Raw genomic sequence first — 19,591 nt, forward strand, 5'->3', positions numbered from 1 at the left:
ACAATAATGAACATTTAACAACACCATGATAAAGAAATGACTAGCTTCAATTTTTATTACTTTAATTTTTTTTTTAAACTCCAGTTTTCTGCACCTAAAGATGGAACGTAGTAAAGCAATGTTCAATTTTGGAAGATATGCTTTTTAAACTTAATAGAAGATTTAATTACAATTTCAAAAAAAAAACTTCAGGAACATATAATTGCAATATTTTATTGATATTTTAAGAGATTTTTTGCTGATTGAAATGGGAAGAACTCTTGGCATATTGCAGTTTCCATGTTGACACAGCAGTTCTTTGATTAGGTTCAGCAGAGGATGGGGGAAAGGGTAATATTTCTTTCATGAAATAAGCAAAATGCTTGTTTTGCATGGTTATTTCTGATCCGTTTATACAATTGCAGAAACATGCAGTTTTAAAATGTGCGATTCAGGAATTTGGTTAGTGGGAATACAAACTCGCAACTAATCATGATTAGCTAGTAATAATAATTTTTCAACACTTCCCCAATTGTTACTTAATTACAATAACCATTGAAAAGAGCAGCAGCAGCACAGAGAGGGAGTGCGAGACCTGTGAGAGGTTTAAAAAAGCAGCGGGAAGGAGCAAGAGAGACCAAGACCAGCGAGGAGTTTAACAGAGCGGCTGCAGAGAGAGAGAGAGAGAGAGAGCAGCCAGCAGGGAGTTTAACAAAGTGGCTGCAGAGAGAGAGAGAGAGAGAGAGAGACCGACCAGCAGGGAGTTTAACAGATTGGCTGCAGAGAGAGAGAGTCCGACCAGCAGGGAGTTTAACAGAGTGACTGCAGAGAGAGAGAGTCCGACCAGCGAGGAGTTTAACAGAGCGGCTGCAGAGAGAGAGAGAAACTGACCAGCAGGGAGTTTAACAGAGTGGCTGCAGAGAGAGAGAGAGAGACCGACCAGCAGGGAGTTTAACAGAGTGGCTGCAGAGAGAGAGAGAGACCGACCAGCAGATAGTTTAACAGAGCTATCCTCTCCAGTCCAGCTCCAGAGCTAACCGACTGCATTCTGAGAAAAATCAAAGTGTGATGTTACAGGAAAACAGGTAGTCGATTGGTTGGTGGGTATTTTTCTCATATATCTTTCAAAACTCAGTTAACTTCAATATTTGTAAGGTTTTATTAGCAGTAATTATTATCAGCAAGTTTACTAATAGTAATAAAGCTTATTAGATTGGTTGGGAGTATTTCCTATTTTTTATTATGATTGGTGAGGTTATTAATACTATTGGTAACACTTCAGTACTGGTAGGGTGTACTAATAGTGGTAAGGTGGATTAGTATTGGTTAAGTTTACTATTAGCAGTAGTAATGCAATTATTACTATTCGTAAGGTTTATTACTATTGGTAGAGTTATTAGTATTAGTAGTAGCAGGATTTATTAGTAGCAGGGTTTAGTTTTAGTACCAAGGTTTATCATCTCATAGAAAGAAGAATGGCAGGGCTGCTCCAAACTCGAGTGTACATCCTGTGCTATGTTGGAATTCCAGGACACTTCTTGTGTATTGGATAACCATATGTGCAGGAAGTGTTGTCAGTTGCAGCAGCTTGAACTCAGAGTTTTGGAACTTGAGCGGCAGCTGGCATCACTATGGTGCATCCATGATGTTGAGAGTTTCGTAGATAGCATGTTTATAGATGTGGTCACCACACAGCTTAAGAGTATACAGGTAGAGGGAATGGGTGACCATCCGACAGTCAAGAAGAAACAGGCAGGTAATGCAGGAGACCCCTGAGTGCATCTCACTCTCTAACAGGTATTCAGTTCTGAATACTGAAGAAAGTGATGGTTCATTTGGGGAGTGCTGCCAGAGCCAAGGCAATGGGACTATGGGGTGGCTCAGCCGAACAGGGGGATACAAGAAAGATCGGAAGAGATAGGAGATTCTGCAGAGGCTATGGACCCTGACAACATTCCGGCAATAGTACTGAAGACTTGTGCTCCAGAACTGACTGTGCCCCTAGCCAAGCTGTTCCAATACAACTACAACACTGGCATCTACCTGACAATGTGGAAAGTTGCCCAAATATGTCTTGCACACAAAAAGCAGGACAAATCTAATTCGGCCAATTACCACCCTATCAGTCGACTCTCGATCATCAGGAATGTGATAGAAGATGCTGTTGACAGTGCCATCAAGCAGCAATTACTCAGCAATAACCTGCTCAGTGATGCAAACATGGACAAAAGAGCTGAACTCAAGAAGTGAGGTGAGAGTGACTGCCCTTGACATCAAGGCAGCATGTAACCAAGTATGGCATCAAGAAGCCCTAGCCAAACTGAAGTCAATGGGAATCGGGGAAAACTCTTCACTGGTTGGAGTCATGTCTAGCCCAAAGGAAGATGGTTGTGGTTATTGGAGGTCAATCATCTCAGCTCCAGGAATCACTGCAGGAATTCCTCAGGGTAGTGTCCTAGGCCCAACCATCTTCAGCTGCTTCATCAATGACCTTCCCTCAATCATAAGGTCAGAAGTGGGGATATTCGCTGATGACTGCACAATGTTCAGCACCATTCGTGATTCTCCAGATACTGAAGCAGTCCATATCCATATGCAGCAAGACCTGAACAACATTCAGGCTTGGGCTGATAAGTGGCAAGTTACATTTGCACCACACAAGTGCCAGGCAATGACCATCTTAAACAAGAGAGAATCTAACCATCTCCCCTTGACATTCAATGACACTACGATTGCTGAATCCCCCAGTAACAACATCCTGGGATCACCATTGACCAGAAACTGAACTGGAGCAGCCACATAAATACTGTGGCTACATGAGAAGGTCAGTGCCTGAGAATTCTGCGGTAACGCACCTCCTGACTCCCCACAACCTGTCCACCATCTGCAAAGCACGACAACATCCAGAACGAAGCAGCCCACTTGATTGGCACCCCATTCACCACCTTCAATATTCATTCCCTCCACCACCGACGCACAGTGGCAGCAGTGCGTACCATCCACAAGATGCACTGTAGCGACTCACCAATTCTCCTTCGACAGAAGGACAAGGGAGCAGATGCATGGGAACACCACCACCTGCAAGTTTTTTTTTATTTCCAAAATATACTTTATTCATAAAAATCTATAAAAATTACATTCCCAGACAGTTTAAAACAGCATCAAGTCAAAAAATAAAAACAGTGCTAAGGTGATCAGTGTCCTTCTATACAATCATGAGTTGCCTCACAACCCTTCCATTTCATTGTCATGCCATATACATTTTTACATTTACAGCGCACAAAATTTTCCCGATACAGTTCGAGGGGTTTCCCATGGATCCAGCCCCTCAGTTCAGCTTGGTGGAGGGACCTTACACAGTGGTCTTTCCCCATTGAGCCTTTGCTGCGGCTGCCCCAAGCTTTAGTGCGTCCCTCAGCACGTAGTCCTGGACCTTGGAATGTGCCAGTCTGCAACATTCGGTGGTGGACAACTCTTTGCGCTGGAAGACCAGTAAGTTTCGGGCAGACCAAAGGGCGTCTTTCACCGAATTGATAGTCCTCCAGCAGCAGTTGATGTTTGTCTCGGTGTGCATCCCTGGGAACAGCCCGCAGAGCACAGACTCCTGTGTTACAGAGCTGCTTGGGATGAATCTCGACAAAAACCACCACCACCTGCAAGTTTTTTTTTTATTTCCAAAATATACTTTATTCATAAAAATCTGTAAAAATTACATTGCCAAACAGTTTCCAAACAGCACCAAAAAATACAAACATTGCAAGGGAGATCAGTTTCCTTCAATACTGTCATGAGTTTCTTCCCAACCCTTCCGTTTCACAATTGTCATGTCAATTACAGTTTTACATTTACAGCAATTGAGGATATTAACGATACAGTTCGAGGGGTTTCCATTGGATCCAGCCCCTCAGTCCAGCTTGGTGGGGGAACCTTACACTGTGGTCTTTCCCCATTGAGCCTTTGCTGCGGCTGCCCCAAGCTTTAGTGCGTCCCTCAGCACGTAGTCCTGGACCTTGGAATGTGCCAGTCTGCAACATTCGGTGGTGGACAACTCTTTGCGCTGGAAGACCAGCAAGTTTCGGGCAGACCAAAGGGCGTCTTTCACCGAATTGATAGTCCTCCAGCAGCAGTTGATGTTTGTCTCGGTGTGCGTCCCTGGGAACAGCCCGTAGAGCACAGACTCCTGTGTTGCAGAGCTGCTTGGGATGAACCTTGACAAAAACCACTGCATCTCTTTCCACACCTGCTTTGCAAAGGCACATTCCAGGAGGAGGTGGGCGACCGTCTCTTCCCCACCACAGCCAACGCGGGGGCATTGTGCGGAGGGGGCGAGACTTCGGGTGTGCATGAAGGATCTGACGGGGAGGGCCCTTCTCACCACCAGCCAAGCTACGTCTTGGTGCTTGTTTGAAAGTTCTGGTGATGAGGCATTCCGCCAAATGACTTTGACGGTCTGCTCGGGGAACCATTCGACAGGATCCACCGTTTCCTTTTCCCGTAGGGCCTTGAGGACATTCCGTGCAGACCACTGCCTGATGGACCGGTGGTCAAAGGTGTTTTCCCGCAGAAACTGCTCCACGAAGGATAGGTGGTACGGCACGTCCCAACTGCATGGAGCGTTCCGCGGCAATGTGACCAGGCCCATCCTTCGCAACACCGGGGACAGATAGAACCTCAGCACGTAGTGACACTTGGAGTTTGCGTACTGGGGATCTACACACAGCTTGATGCAGCCGCACACGAAGGTGGTCATCAGGATGAGGGCCACGTTGGGTACATTTTTCCCGCCCTTGTCCAGAGATTTGAACATCGTGTCCCTCCGGACCCGGTCCATTTTAGATCCCCAGACAAAGCGGAAAATGGCTCGGGTGACTGCCACGGCGCAGGAGTGGGGTATGGGCCAGACCTGCGCCACATAGAGCAACAACGTGAGCGCCTCGCACCTGATGACCAGGTTCTTACCCACAATGGAGAGAGATCGCTGCCCCCACATGCCCAACTTTTGTCGTACCTTGGCTACTCGCTCCTCCCATGTTTTGGTGCACGCCCCGGCCCTTCCGAACCATATCCCCAGCACCTTCAGGTAATCTGACCTGACGGTGAAGGGGACAAAGGATCGGTCAGCCCAGTTGCCAAAGAACATGGCCTCGCTCTTGCCGTGGTTAACTTTGGCTCCCGAGGCCAGTTCGAACTGGTCGCAGATGCTCATCAGTCTGCGCACGGACAGCGGATCCGAGCAGAAAACGGCGACGTCATCCATGTACAGGGAGGTTTAGTTCCCCTCCAAATCACACACCATCCTGACTTGGAACTATATTGCCGTTCCTTCACTGTCACGGGGTCAAGATCCTGGAACTCCCTTCATTGTGGTTGTACCTACACCACATGGACTGCAGTGGTTCAGAAGGCAGTTCACCACCACCTTCTCAAGGGCAATTAGGGATGGGCAATAAATGCTGGCCTAGCCAGCAATGCTCATATTCCGTGAAAGAATATTAAAAAAAGATCACCAGTAAGGGGAACAGACAGGCATTTCTATGGCTGCATACGAATCCAGGATGGTGTGTTGCCTCCTTGGTACCAAGGTCAAGGATGTCACTGAATGGCTGCATAGCGCCCTGAGGAGGGGGGGGGGGGGGTGGGAGGGTGAACAGCCAGCAATCGTGGTCCACATTGGTATCGACAACATAGATAGGAAGAGGGATGTCGCCCTGCAGAAAGAGTTTAGTGAGCTGGGTAAGAAATGAGCAAGCAGGACCTGAAAAGCAGTAATCTCCGGATTACTCCCTGTTCCATGCGGAAGTGAGTACAGAAATAGGAGGATAGTGCAGATGAATGCATGGCTAGAAAGATGGTGCAGGAGGGAGGACGTTAGATTCCAGGGGCACTGGGACCAATTCTGGAGAAGGGGTAGGACCTGTACAAGCCGGATGGGTTGCACCTGAACAGAGCTGGGACAAATTTCCTTGCGGGCAATTTTCTAGTGCTATTGGGAAGGTTAAAACTAAGTTGGCAGGAGGGTGGGAACCAGGAGATAATACAAGAGAGGAACACCAAAGTGCACAGAGAATTGGAAGAGACAGAGATAAAGGAGCAAATCTGCAGCGAAATCACAGAGATGTACAAGAACTATAGAGTGGAGATATTGGGAGACTTTAATTACCCAAATATTGATTGGGATAATTTTAGGGTAAAGGGTAAGGCGGGGGGTGGGGGGAGAATTTGTAAAATGTGTTCAGGAGAATTTCCTTGATCAGTACGTTGTCAGCCCAACTAGAAAAGAGGCACTGCCAGATCTGGTGCTGGGAAATTAGGTGGGCCATGTGGACTAGGTGTCTGTTGGGGAGCTCTTGGGTAGGAGTGGTCATCTAAGGTTTAGACTAGTAATGCAGAAAAGCAAGGAACAAAAGAAGGTGGAATGTCTAGATTGGAAGAGGGTTAATTTCAATGCGATGAGAAGGGATAAAGTCAGAGTAGAATGGAACCAAAGACTGACAGGAAGAGCTGTATCAGAACAAGGGGTATTTTTAAGGAAGAGAAGCTTCGGGTACAAGCTAGGAACAGTCCAACAAGGGTTAAAAGAAGGGGAACCAGGAACAGGGCTCCTTGATGGAAGTGGAGGATAGAGATGATGATGATGAAACCAAAAAAAAGATGTATGATGCATGTCAGGTGAACTCATGAAATGAGAAACAGGCCAAATGCAATAAGTTGAGAGGGGAGGTGAAGAAGAAAATAAGACTGGCAAAGAGAGAATATGAAAATAAAATGGCAGTCAACATAAAAGGGAACCCAAAGATTGTCTACCGGCATGTAAATAGTAAACCAGGTATGAGGAAAACCACACCTGCCAAGAATGAGGCATATTAATTTCATCATATGGAACATTAATTTTAAACTCTTACTGGGCTGAAAACATGGCAGCACCAGCAATCTAAAAGGACAATGGCTGGAAACATTTGCATTCTAAGAGACAGTTGCGTGGACAAGACAATGGAACTACTCCCTGATTCAATTAACCAAATGGATTTTTATCAAAAGACATCGAGTGTGTGAAAGTCAGCATTCCAGCCCCCTACTGAGGATGTCTACTAAGATTGAAAGAATCCACAAAATACGCCAGGCAGGTTGTCCAGAAAAAAAGAGCTATTCACATGACTGGCTTGCTGGCCCAGGTTTGGTTTGAATTGTGTTTACAGAACAGTTTGAGTCAGACTGCAACTGAAATTGAAGGAAGGCAGCATCTTCCTGTCCCGCTCTCTCCCTCTCTCACGAAAACAGACAGCAACTGGATTTCCAGAAGACAGAAAACCATCGAAACAAGTTTGAAAGAGTGCACTGGGCCCCAACGAGACAGCAAGATCGAACTGCAAACAAAGACTTTTCATCAAAAGACAGGTAAATTAACTCCAGCTTTAGCTTCAAACCTTTCCCCTTGACTCTTTCTCCTTTTCTGTCTCTATCTGTGTGTGTTCATCGCGTAGGCATGCTAGCATGGTCGCATTGCATATTTTTACGAACAGACGAATTAGAAGCAGGAGTAGGCCACTTAACCCTTCGAGCCTGCTCCGCCATTCAATAATTTCATGGCTGAACTGATTACTCTACGTTTCCACCTAACCAGATAACCTTCCACCCCCTTGCTTATCAAGAATCTATCTACCTCTGCCTTAAAAATATTCAAAGACTCTGCTTCCACTGCCTTTTGAGGAAGAGAGTTCCAAAGACTCACAACCCTCTGAGGGAAAAAATTTCTCCTCATCTCTGTCTTAAATGGGCGACCCCTTATTTTTAAACAGTGACCCCTAGTTCTAGATTCTCCCACAAGGGGAAACATCCTTTCCACATCCACCCTGTCAAGACCTCTCAGGATCTTACATGCTTCAATCAAGTTGCTTCTTACTCTTCCAAATTCCAGTGGATACAAGCCTAGCCTGACCAATCTTTCCTCATAAGACAGCCCACCCATTCCAGGTTTAGTCTAGTAAACCTTCTCTGTACTGCCTTTAACGCATTTACATCCTTCCTTAGATAAGGAGACCAGTACGTACACAGTACTCCAGATGTGGTTTCACCACTGCCCTGTATAGCTGAAGCATAACCTCCCTACTTTTGTATTCAATTCCCCTCATGATAAACGATAATATTCCTATAACTTTCCTAATTATGCGCTGTACTTACATACTAACCTTTTGCGATTCATGTACTAGGACACCCAGATCCCTCTGCATTTCAGAGCTCTGCAATTTCTCACCATTTAGATAATATACTTCTTTTTTATTCTTCCTGCCAAAGTGGACAATTACACACTTTCCCACATTATACTCCATTTGCCAGGTCTTTACCCACTCACTTAACCTGCTTATATTCCTTTGGAGCCTCCTATGTCCTCTTCACAACTTACTTTCCGACCTATCTTTGTGTCATCAGCAAACTTAGCAACCATACCTTCGGTCCCTTCATCCAAGTCATTTATACAAATTGTAAAAAGTTGAGGCCCCAGCACAGACCCTTGTGGCACACCACTCGTTACATCTTGCCAACCAGAAAATGACCCATTTATGCCTACTCTATATTTCCTGTTAGCTAACCAATCTTCTATCCATGCCAATATGTTATCCCCTACATCATGAGCTTTTATTTTCTGTAATAACCTTTGATGTGGCACCTTTTCAAATGCCTTCTGGAAATCTAAGTACAATACATCCACCAGTTCCCCTTTAACAACAGCACATGTAACTCCCTCAAAGAACTCCAATAAATTGGTTAAATATGATTTCCCTTTCATAAAACCATGTTGACTCTGCCTGATTATCTTGAGTTCTTCTAAATGCCCTGCTATAATGTCTTTAATAACAGCTTCTAACATTTTCCCTAAGAGAGATGTTAAGCTAACTGGCCTGTAGTTTCCAGCTTTCTGTCTCCCTTCTGTTTTAACTGAATTAGAGTTTTAAGGTTAATAAACTTACACCTGTCTTGTTTAAATCTAACTAAACATGTCTGGTTGATTTCTTTGCCGTTACAATTGGACAGCAATGAACAAGGATTCACTGAGGGGAAACTAAAAGCACGGTGTTTTAAAAATTAAATCCCGTTATGGTCAAACCAGGAAAAAGCTGAGAGGGAACCCCTAGACCCCTTTCTCGCCTGGTCATAACAGAGGAATAAGAGGAGTAGGGCCTATTATGGATAAAGAGGGTGATATATGCTTGCAGACACAGGGCAAGAATATGTAATTTGTATGGGTGTTTACTAAGGAAGAGGATGCTGACAAAATATCAGTAGAAGCAGAGATTGTGGAAGTAATGGATGGAGTGAAAATTGACAGGATAGGCTGGCTACTCATGGAGTGGATAAGTCACCTGGTCCAGATGGCTTGCATTACAGGTTGCTAAAGGAAGTGGGAGTGGAGATAGCAGAAGGGCTTGCCATAATCTTCCAATATTCCTTAGATATAGAGGAAGTGCCAGAGGATTGGAGAGGAGCAAATGTGACACCCTCATTCAAGAAAGGGTGCAAGGACATTCCTAGTAATATCAGTGGTGGGTAAGTTTTTAGAAACAATAATCAGGGGAAAAAATAATCAAGAGGTGCTTGGAGAGGTTGGCGAGTTAATTAAGGAGAGTCAGCATGGCTTTGTGAAAGATAGATTGTGCTTGACTAATCAAACCGAATTTTTTGATGGAGTAACAGAGAAGTTTAATTAAGGGAATGCAATAGATGTTGTCGATATGGATTTTAAGAAAGCGGTTGACAAAGTACTATATAAAAGGCTGGTTAATAAAACTGAATAGGAGGATCAACATAGGCTTGGATAAAAAATTGGCTTCAGGACAGAAAACAGCAAGCCGTGGTAAATGGTTGTTGTTTAGGCTGAAGGATGGTAGATAGTGCTGTTCACCAAGGGTTAGTGCTAGGATCACTTCTTTTTTGGCATATATAAATTACTTGGATATTGGAATACTGGAGTAGAATTTCAAAATTTGCCATTGATACCAAACTTGGAGGTGTGGCAGACAGTGAGGATGATACCAATTAATTGCAACAGGGCACAGATAGACTAGCAGTATGGCAGACAAGTGGCAGATGGAATTTAATATAGATGTTACAACCAGGTGAGAAGAGGTCTCGGAGTTCCCTCTCAGCCTTTGCCTGGTTTAACTATAACAGGGTTGAATTTTTCAAACACAGTGTTTTAGCTCCCCCTTAGTGAATCCTTGTTCACTCCTCCAATTGTAAGGCAAAGAAATCAAACAGGTTTCCTTAGATTTAAACAAGAAAGGTAGAAGTTTATTCATTTTAAACTCTAATCCGGTTAACGACTATGAATATGCGATGCGACCACGCTAGCATTCATACACGATAAACACACATGCAGATACAGACAGAAAAAGTAGAAGGAATAAAGGGGATAAGTTTGAGGCAATATCTGGTAGTTACAGTCCTTTAAGTTCAATGTGGAGTATTTGGTTGCCGATAAGTCTTGCAAGTCATTGGGGCCCAATTCGCGCTTCAACTTATTGGGATGTAGGAGTCTTTTCTCTCTTGAGGTTTATGTGTCTTCCGTGGGTCCGGTGGATTGGGAGGAAGAGAGACAGAGAGAGTGAGGCTTCCTCATTTCAGCCTCAGTTGCACACTGCCTTCTGTTCCTTTCTGTGGCACAATTTTAAAAAAAACAGGTTGCCCAGAAGGTTAGTCATGTGACTAGCTCCTTACTTGGAACAATCTCTCCTGCGAGGTTTGTAGATTGCATCACCTTAGCAGTCTCTGGAATGCACTTCCTTACACCTTCAATGTCTGGTGATTAAAATCCATTAGGGTTAATTGGAGCAGGGAATAGTCCATTGTTTCCACAAGCAGCATCTCTTAGTATGCAAATGTCCTTCCAGCCCAGTGTCTGGTGATCTTCAAACAAGTCATTTCTTCATTCCAGCAACAGTTTAAATCAATGTTCATATGACAAAATTAATATGCCTCATTCTTGGCAGGTGGGGGTCTGCATGACATATAGAAGTGTGAGGTGATGCATTTTGGCAGAAGGAATAGCGAGAGGCAATATAGACTAAATGGCACAGTTCTAAAGAGTATATAGGGACAGAGAAGGACCTGGGGGTTCAGGTGCATTGATCTTTGAAACTGGAAGGACATTTTGAGAGAGTAGTTAGCAAAGCAAATGCGATCTTGGACTTCATAGATAGAGGCATACAGTACAAAAACAGTGAAGTTATGCTGAATTTTTATAAAGTTCTGGTTAGGCCACAACTGGAGTATTATGTGAGGGTCTTTGAGAGGGTGCACAGGAGATTTACCAGAATGGTGCCAGGAATGGGGGATTTTAGTTACAAGATTAATTTGGAGAAACTGTTGTTGTTCTCCCTGGAGTAGAGGAAATTGAGGGAAGATTTGATAGCGGTGTACAAGATGATGACAGGTTTAGATAAAGACAAAGAAAAGCAGTTTCCATTAGCTCATGTTACAAGGATGAGGAGACACAGATTTAAGGTTTTGGGCAAGAGATGCAGGGAGGATATGAGGAAAAACATTTTTTTTGTACACAGTGAATGGTAATGACCTGGAACTCACTGCCTACGAGGGTGGTGGAGGTAGAGACGATGAATGACTTTAAAAGGAAATTGGATGGGCACTGGAGGGAAAAACACATGTAGGGCTACAGGGACTGACTGGATTGCTCTACAAAGAGCCGGCAGGGACTCGATTAGCCGCACAGCCTCCTTCTGTGCCGCAATGATTCTATGACTCAAAAGAGACCTAGCCTGTTCATCCTTTCCTTGTGTTAAACCCCTCTGGCTATATGCAGCAGACAACATGTGACATGAAATGTAAATGGCAAGTGAAGTGAGGCACTTCATGTACTGCATTGAAAGAAACTGATCTGTACTGCATTTTATGCAATGCCAAATTTGAACTGGTATGTGATGTACTTTTACAAATTTTATGAATAAAAGATTTTGGAAAAAAGTAATCAATTCTCATACTCGAGGGTAGCATTGAAAGTGCTGCACTATCAGAAGTGCCATCTTTCAGAAGCGACGTCAAACTGAGGACTTGTCTGCCCTCAGGCGATGTAAAAGGTCACATGTCACTATTTTGAAGAAGAGCTGGTGTCCTTCCCAGTACTTATCTCTCAACCAACAGCTGTAAAACAGATTATCTGGTCATTCCCTCATTGCTGTTTGCGTGGCCTTGCTGTGTGCAAATTGGCTGGCCTGGTGCCATTTTTAAAGGGCTTCAAGCCCTGCAGTGTAATTTAAATTTTTAAAGGTCTGCTGGACGTAAATAGTACATAAAAGTTTATTGAAACGTCGAATCCCCTTTCACATACCCTCATTGAGATCACCATAAATAAAATGACCTATGCCCCCTGAAAACCACTTTTTAATATGTCAACTTTTCAGCTCCCCACCTTCAGCACCTTTGACCCTCAACCCCTTCCCACCATCCCTACAACCAATTATAATAGTTCTCCCCTATTCCCCACCACCCCCCCCCCCCCCCACCACCCCGAAATTTTCAGTCGTCCCCCCTCCCCACCAGTGTTACACCTCGGAACTCCAAATGGAGTTCCGGCCGGATGGAATATCAGCGTGGGACAGCCGTCGCTGCCAGGTAGCTAATTATTCTTTCATGAAAGCCCTGCCACTCGGCGGCGAGGGGGCCACAACGGGGCCTCGCCGCCAGCGGTAAAATAAGGCGGTGCCTTCTCAGCGTCGGAGGTCGTGGCGGGCCTCTCCCGGAAGAATTTTCTGGGCCCCCCGCCATGACTCCTGAGGCCGGAGGGCTCATACAATTCAGCCCAAGTTCTTTTTTCTTCAAAATGAGGACTGAATTATGTCTGCATGCCTTTGTCCAATTATCCTCCTCCCTCTAATCGGCTTCACCTAAAGACTGCAATTAATCCCGACGTCCTGTGTGCATCTCATCGGAAGACCAACTAGTATATAATCATTTTTTGTGACTATAATTTGCTAATTCCTGATTGGTTAGGTAACTCTAGTCTCAGTTTTCGGCTTTCTGATTGGTGCAATAAGCAAAACAGAAAATAGCCTATCACAGAAATCTCTTTCATCACCATGACAATCCTACTAGGCTCTGACTCAGAGGAAGTTCACTGATAATGGAATGGCTTTTATTATATTAAATGCTCTGAATTCCAATGTATTTTTATGATAGGCTTCTATGAAATGGCAGACAGACAGAAAGTACCTGGACAAGTCTGGAACCTGATTTATCAAGAGAAAAATGCACAGAGACTCTGGACTCAAATTATGTGTAAATCAACATACAAAGGCCTGGATCTGCAGAATCTTGCAAGTTGATTTATGAGAAACTAAATGGCAAGAGGCATAATAATTGTGGTGGGGTGCCTGGAACTTGATGTATCAAAAAGCTGATGTACAGAGGCCTGAGCCTCTAAAATCTGGAATTCAATTTGCAAGCAATGCCTTTTGGAGCAGGATAACGAAGCTGGGTCAGGGTCATAGATTTCTTATTTATGTATTCAATTATATTTTAAAAATTCCCTGCACAACACCACAGCAGGTGGACTCTACTATACATATTTTATACAGAGTCAACTTCACCCTTGCCCCTACAAGCAACACCAGAGATAATAGCGGTGTAGATTAAATTGTTAGATTGTTGTTCGGAGCGACATCAGATTAAAAATTCTGATGACAACAGCAGAAATGAAAGATACCCCTCCTTCAAAGATATGCTAATGCAGCCACTTCTAATTTATTTCAGATGCACTCATTCAAGTAATGAAATTCTGAAAAAATACCACTTTGCTTTTGAAGATTTATTATACAAAATAAATTGTGGGAGAGGCAGTCTGGAAGAATGCACAATTTGGAGACCTCCTTAGCAAGATCAGTGATTAGATATTAATGAGACTCATTCCAGCCCACAACTGGTTGCAATTGGACTCTTAAAGGAAGTAGCAAACACTAGTTTGTACAAACACTAGTTCATCATCAGTACTTGATGCACACAGTACTGTTATTGTTGTGAATATGCTTTTTGGTATTGGGAAGGCTTACAGAATCTCATAAATTGGTGGTGGGGGGTGGGGGGGATTCCTTTTAAAAGTGAAGAAAATGTATTAAAAAGCAAAACTTTTGGTTGGTTACATGGGTGAGTTTTTTGATTGAACATCTTTATCAGCTGACAATGTTTTGATGAATAAAATTTCCCTCCCTGCAAAAAAACCCCCAACTCCCTTATAATACAGCCACCAACAAAAACTGCAACAACATTTGCAGGAACACACTAGCCCCTTTGCTGTAATGCAGGGTGAAAGTGCATTTAAAAGGCTATAGATGCCAGAGATGAGGATAATTCAATTTCACACAAAAATGCATACAACAAATTTTCAACAACAGAGTAATTAAGCATTTTATAGAATCATAGAAAATTTACAGCACAGAAAGAGGCCACTTGGCCCAACGCGTCTGCACTAGCCAAAAAAAACCTCTGCAAAACATTACGGGAACCCAGGTCTTATTAACTTGATGGCAATGCATTCAGAGCTTCAAGCATTTAGACAGAAGCAAACAGCACATTTATCAAGACATTGGCTTATCACTGAAGACACTCAACACATAGATTTCAGTTTTCCTCAACTGTAGATGTGAAAAAAGTTTCTACTCTCTTCACTTGATCTGTTGATTTTCCTAAAAATGCCCCAATATGGGTGATAATACGCATGCTTTACTCTCACTCACCTGTAAGGCCGCTGGCCTCTGCTGAGAGAAACGCACTCCAGGACAACAAGAAGAATATCCCAGTCTCCAGCATCGGGAATTCACAGAGTTTTGTGAATTTCGTTAAGTAATCAAAGCGTTAAGGATAAAGATTGATAACATAAAATATAAACCATTTCCTTTTCCCACCAAATTTCTCCCATTCCACCACTCCTCAAAACATTGTCTCCTTCACTGGGGTATGGGTTCCATGATTGGCTGTTGCTCACCGCTACCTCGCCCAAGTGGCCATTAGGCAGGCACCTTGAACCTTGACTGTGAATGTCCGTACGCTATCCAACTGTGAAGGACATCGCAGCCTAGGCCAATCCTGCCCTTACATGGCAATTGCCCTTTCATATTCACCGCAGGAACTCTGTCTGACTTTCCCTTCCTTAACGTGGGACACAATAACCAATCATAGTGCTTCAACTACCATCCCTGCTCAGCTGTATCGACTAGGAATCAAACCGGAGATCCTTTCTGAAGGCATCAAATCACACTTGGATAGGTGCAGTGCTTTGGTACCTCTTGCAAGCAAGCTATTCTTCATACAGAGACCTGGGTAGTGTCAGCAGACTACTTGGCCATAAGGCACATCGCAGTTAAAATTGATCAAATCTTCACCCAACACCCACGCATGCACTGACCAGCACAGGTCTTTGTTTTAAAATGTAAAATGAGGAAGGTGAAGATCCATCTCATATAATGCATGACAGAAGTAAGTTTAATTAGAGTAAAAGAGGTATAACCAGGAAGGACAGCAGATGAAAACCTTTTCTCTTTACAGCTGCTGATAGAGCTACTTTAAATTTCTAGCCTCTTCGAGATTTACTTCACATTAACAATTTTATTTCCTTTTTAAAGTACTGATTTGGTGCTGTCCAGCTGAGGTTTTAAAAGCCTGAAGATTGTGGGGGACGTTGGATGAATTTGAGCTAGTTTTGAGCTCCCAGGAATGGATGAGTTGGAACAGTAGACTATATCATCTCTGAAATTCAACATGACTCGGAGATAGAGAAAAGAAGGCATGCTTGAAACTTAAAAGGAACCAGAGAAGAAAATTCAGATAAGCACCAACCATAATCTAGAGAGACTGGGCAATAATCAGGAAGAGAATCAGGAATATTCCTCCCTCAGCCTGTGATATCAGCAGCAATTGTATTGTCTTCACTGAAAATATCAAAGACCAAAGATACAACCTGCAGCCCTTCTACTCTATGGCTCAGTATCACACCACATGGTGCATTTACCACAATAAGTCACTGGGGCTGTCCATCATTTATTCCAACTTGAGAAAAATTGCATTTGTTTTTCTCTTTTAAAGCATTCCCCATTAAGACAAGTAGTACATGACCTTTCACATGCGACTCACATAGGTCACCACTATTTGCAGTTCCATACAGTTCTGCATGAATTTCTCAAGCTGATACAAAGCAGAATATCATTTGCTGGCTGCATTTACAATTCCGAAATGTCACTCAATTTCAAGTATTCCCACAGACAACCACACATGGTTCTGTCTACTTGTCTCTGTCCTGTGGGTTGGCTTTGAAACACAGGTAGCTTTTGATTTCCATGAAATTGAGTTATTTGTAGCAACTGTCACGTTGCTATTCCAGAAAATTCTACTGCATTCTCAACACTCCCTTTTCCTTTTCATATTATTTCTCAAAAGGTTAATCTTGCTGGTGATTATTTGACCAACAGCATCCACAGTCACAAATCAGAAAGCTATGTGCGCAATGAGTTTAAAGCATTGGTCTAGCTGCAAAGGACCCCTATTCTTAAAAAAAACTCTTATAAAGAACTATTAACTGTTACATCTTTGATTACTTCAATATTTCTGTTGAATTTTCAGAATATTAATTGCAAGTGGAATCCCCTCAGAGATTGATCTTCGGACCATTGCTCTTCACAATCTATATTAATAACTTAAATGAAGGTGATGAGGGAGCAGGCCACAAGTTTGCTGATGACACACAGATTTATGCAAATGAAAGAGAAAAAGAATTACTACCACCAGATCCGGATATGATCGGAGACTGAGCCTGGCAGATGACATTTAATGTAGATAAATGCAGTGTTATGCACATTTACATACAGAGGGTTCCAAACTAAAGTCTGTCGATTAAGAAAAAAAACCTAGATGTTAAAATACATGAATCTCTAAAGTTTCAAGACCAGTGTCATGAGGCTATAGCAAAAGCTACCAGGACCATTAGGGTGTAATGCTAGAATGAATGATATGTAATATGTAATGAGAAGCACTATAGCATCCTGGTGTAACAGCTGGGTTAGGCCTCAATTAGTTTAGATCTCCTCACATAATGTGTGACATAGAAACCCTGGAAAAAGAATGTGAAGGTGTTGGAGAGGGTACAGAAAAGATGTACTAGTATGCTTTCAGGGATGAAGGATAACAGTTATGCGGATGGACTGGAGAAGCTGGAGTTGTTCTCCTTAGAGCAGATCAGGATAAGAAGAGATTTGATACAGGTGTTTAAAATTATGAAGGGTTTAGATAGAGTAAATAAAGGGAAACTATTTCCAGTGGCTGAAGAGTTGATAAATCAGAGGATACAGATTTAAGGTGATTGTCAAAACAACCAGACAAGGGGGGGGGGGGGGGGGGGGAAATTACACAATGAGTGGCTATGATTTGTAATGCAATGCCTGATTGGATGGTGCATACAGGTTCAATAGTAGCTTTCAAAAGGGAATTGGATAAATACCTGGAAGGACAAATAATTTCAGGAATATGGCAAAAGAGTGAGGGAGTGGGACTAATCAGTTTTCTTTTCGAAAGAGCCGGCGCAGATACAATGGGCCAAATGGCTTCCTTCAATGAAGTACTATTCCCCGATTCTGTGGGGTCCAAATGGATAGCCCTCGAAACCAGGTGCAGGGATCACAATACACAATTAACCCACGCCCATTCAAGGTAATGCAGGCAGCATGCCAAGTTCACAATACCTGCTCACTTGAATGATTACTGCACACAGCCAGTGCCAGCCATGCTGCTCATTGGCTGCATGCATCAGCAGGGGGCCCAAAATCATAACTATCTAGCACAAGTTAAAGCTAGCCTGCAACTCTTAAAAGAGGAGGGGTATTGTGGCTGGAGAAGGAACTGGAAAGGAGGAGAGATGTCTTGTATCCGCAGAGGGCCAGGAGGCCCTCCAGACATGGTCAAAAGGCAGTGGGAGCAGATAGCCATGAGGTCAAGTCCTGAGGACTTGGATACAGTGCCACAAGAAGTTCAATGACGTCATATGAGTGATCAAGGTCAGTGAATGCATCTTCAAATGCGATAGCCTACCAACTGCATCACCAGCATCAAACACTGCTCAATTTGCCACACCCCCATCACTAACCTACCAACAATCTCTTTCAATCCGGACTTATAACTAACATTCATATGCTTCACCTCACCCTCACACACTTAGTACTGCTGCATGCCTCATACTCCCATCTCAGAGGTTGCACACACTGCCAGCAATTCAACCATGACTACCACATCCAAACAGATTGCACGACACTCACTACCACACTGAAGATGCTTGCCTTCATTGGACTGGCCATTGCTGAGGCCATGGCCAGAGGTGGGGCTGAAATCAGAGAAGGTGATGGCATCCTCATATCTAATCCTCCTTCTCACATCACACTTCCCCCTCATCCCACACGTTCCTCTGATTTACAAGGTGCAGGTGGTCTAAACATGCACCTCTAACTTTCTCACCTGCTGCACCACAATCTTACCTTTATACCCTTTTCCTTTCAGATACCCAAGAGTGCAAACTGGTCTGGCAGTGGAGGAACAGCAAGAAAAGAGTGATGAAAAAGACACAGCCCCGTCATCATTTCACACTCTCAGCCACCAGCTCACATACTGACATTGTGCAGGTTTTAGAGGATAGATTAGAAGCGGGATATGCATGTGGAAAAACACTGGAAACAAGTGGGCTGCTGCCAGGGCAGGACGCAAAGATAGCGCAGGTGCCAGCCAACTGGAGGGCGAGGTCATACACAGATTCTGCTCCAGAAGACTCAGGTGGGGATTTCAATGGGGCAGTGTATACAAAAAAGCTGATGGACATGCACAACAAAATGCATGGTGCATTGAGAAGCCTGCCAGAAAGCAGCATACAATGTAATGGAACATGGAGGGGTACAGCATGAACTTGGCACAGGATTTTGCGCAGAATTTGGGGCCTTTCCTTTCCAGCAGGGTAGTGGTGGCCAGCTCCATGATAGAAACATAGAAAATAGGAGCAGCAGTAGGCCATTCGGCCCTTCGAGCCTGCTCCGCCATTCATTATGATCATGGCTGATCATCCAACTCAATAACCTGTTCCCACTTTCGCCCCATATCCTTTGATCCCTTTAGACTCAACAGCTATATCTAACTCCTTTTTGAAAACATACAATGTTTTAGCCTCAACTGCTTTCTGTGATAGTGAATTCCACAAGCTCACCACTCTCTTGGTGAAGAAATTTCTCCTCATTTCAGTCCTGAAAGGTTTACCCCATATCCTTAGACTATGACCCCTGGTTCTGGACTCCCCCACCATCGGGAACATCCTTCCTGCATCTACCCTGTCAAATCCTGTTAAAATTTTATAGGTTTCTATGAGATCCCTCCTCACTCTTCTGAACTCCAGCGAATATAATCCTAACCGACTCAATCTCTCCTCATACGTCAGTCCCACTATCCCAGGAATCAGTCTGGTAAACCTTCGCTGCACTCCCTCTATAGCAAGAACATCCTTCCTCAGATAAGGAGACCAAAACTGCACACAATATTCCAGGTGTGGCCTCACCAAGGCCCTCATCAGCGCACTTGTCGACCC

The 19,591-nt window shown here is 43.7% G+C and overlaps 1 protein-coding gene across 3 annotated transcripts in view; it reads right to left on the reverse strand.

The window, feature by feature from the left end:
* The window catches only part of LOC137375409 (sodium/hydrogen exchanger 9-like), a 490,009-nt gene that overhangs the window by 258,499 nt on the left and 211,919 nt on the right, over nt 1–19,591 (reverse strand). For all 3 annotated transcript variants that reach the window (XM_068042592.1, XM_068042593.1, XM_068042594.1), the window contains exon 8: nt 14,721–14,826. In XM_068042592.1, coding sequence (XP_067898693.1) covers nt 14,721–14,826 — 106 coding nt within the window. The remainder of the gene's footprint in view (nt 1–14,720; nt 14,827–19,591) is intronic.

This window comes from Heterodontus francisci, chromosome 11 (genome assembly GCF_036365525.1).
Source record: "Heterodontus francisci isolate sHetFra1 chromosome 11, sHetFra1.hap1, whole genome shotgun sequence".
Lineage (NCBI taxonomy): Eukaryota > Metazoa > Chordata > Chondrichthyes > Heterodontiformes > Heterodontidae > Heterodontus > Heterodontus francisci.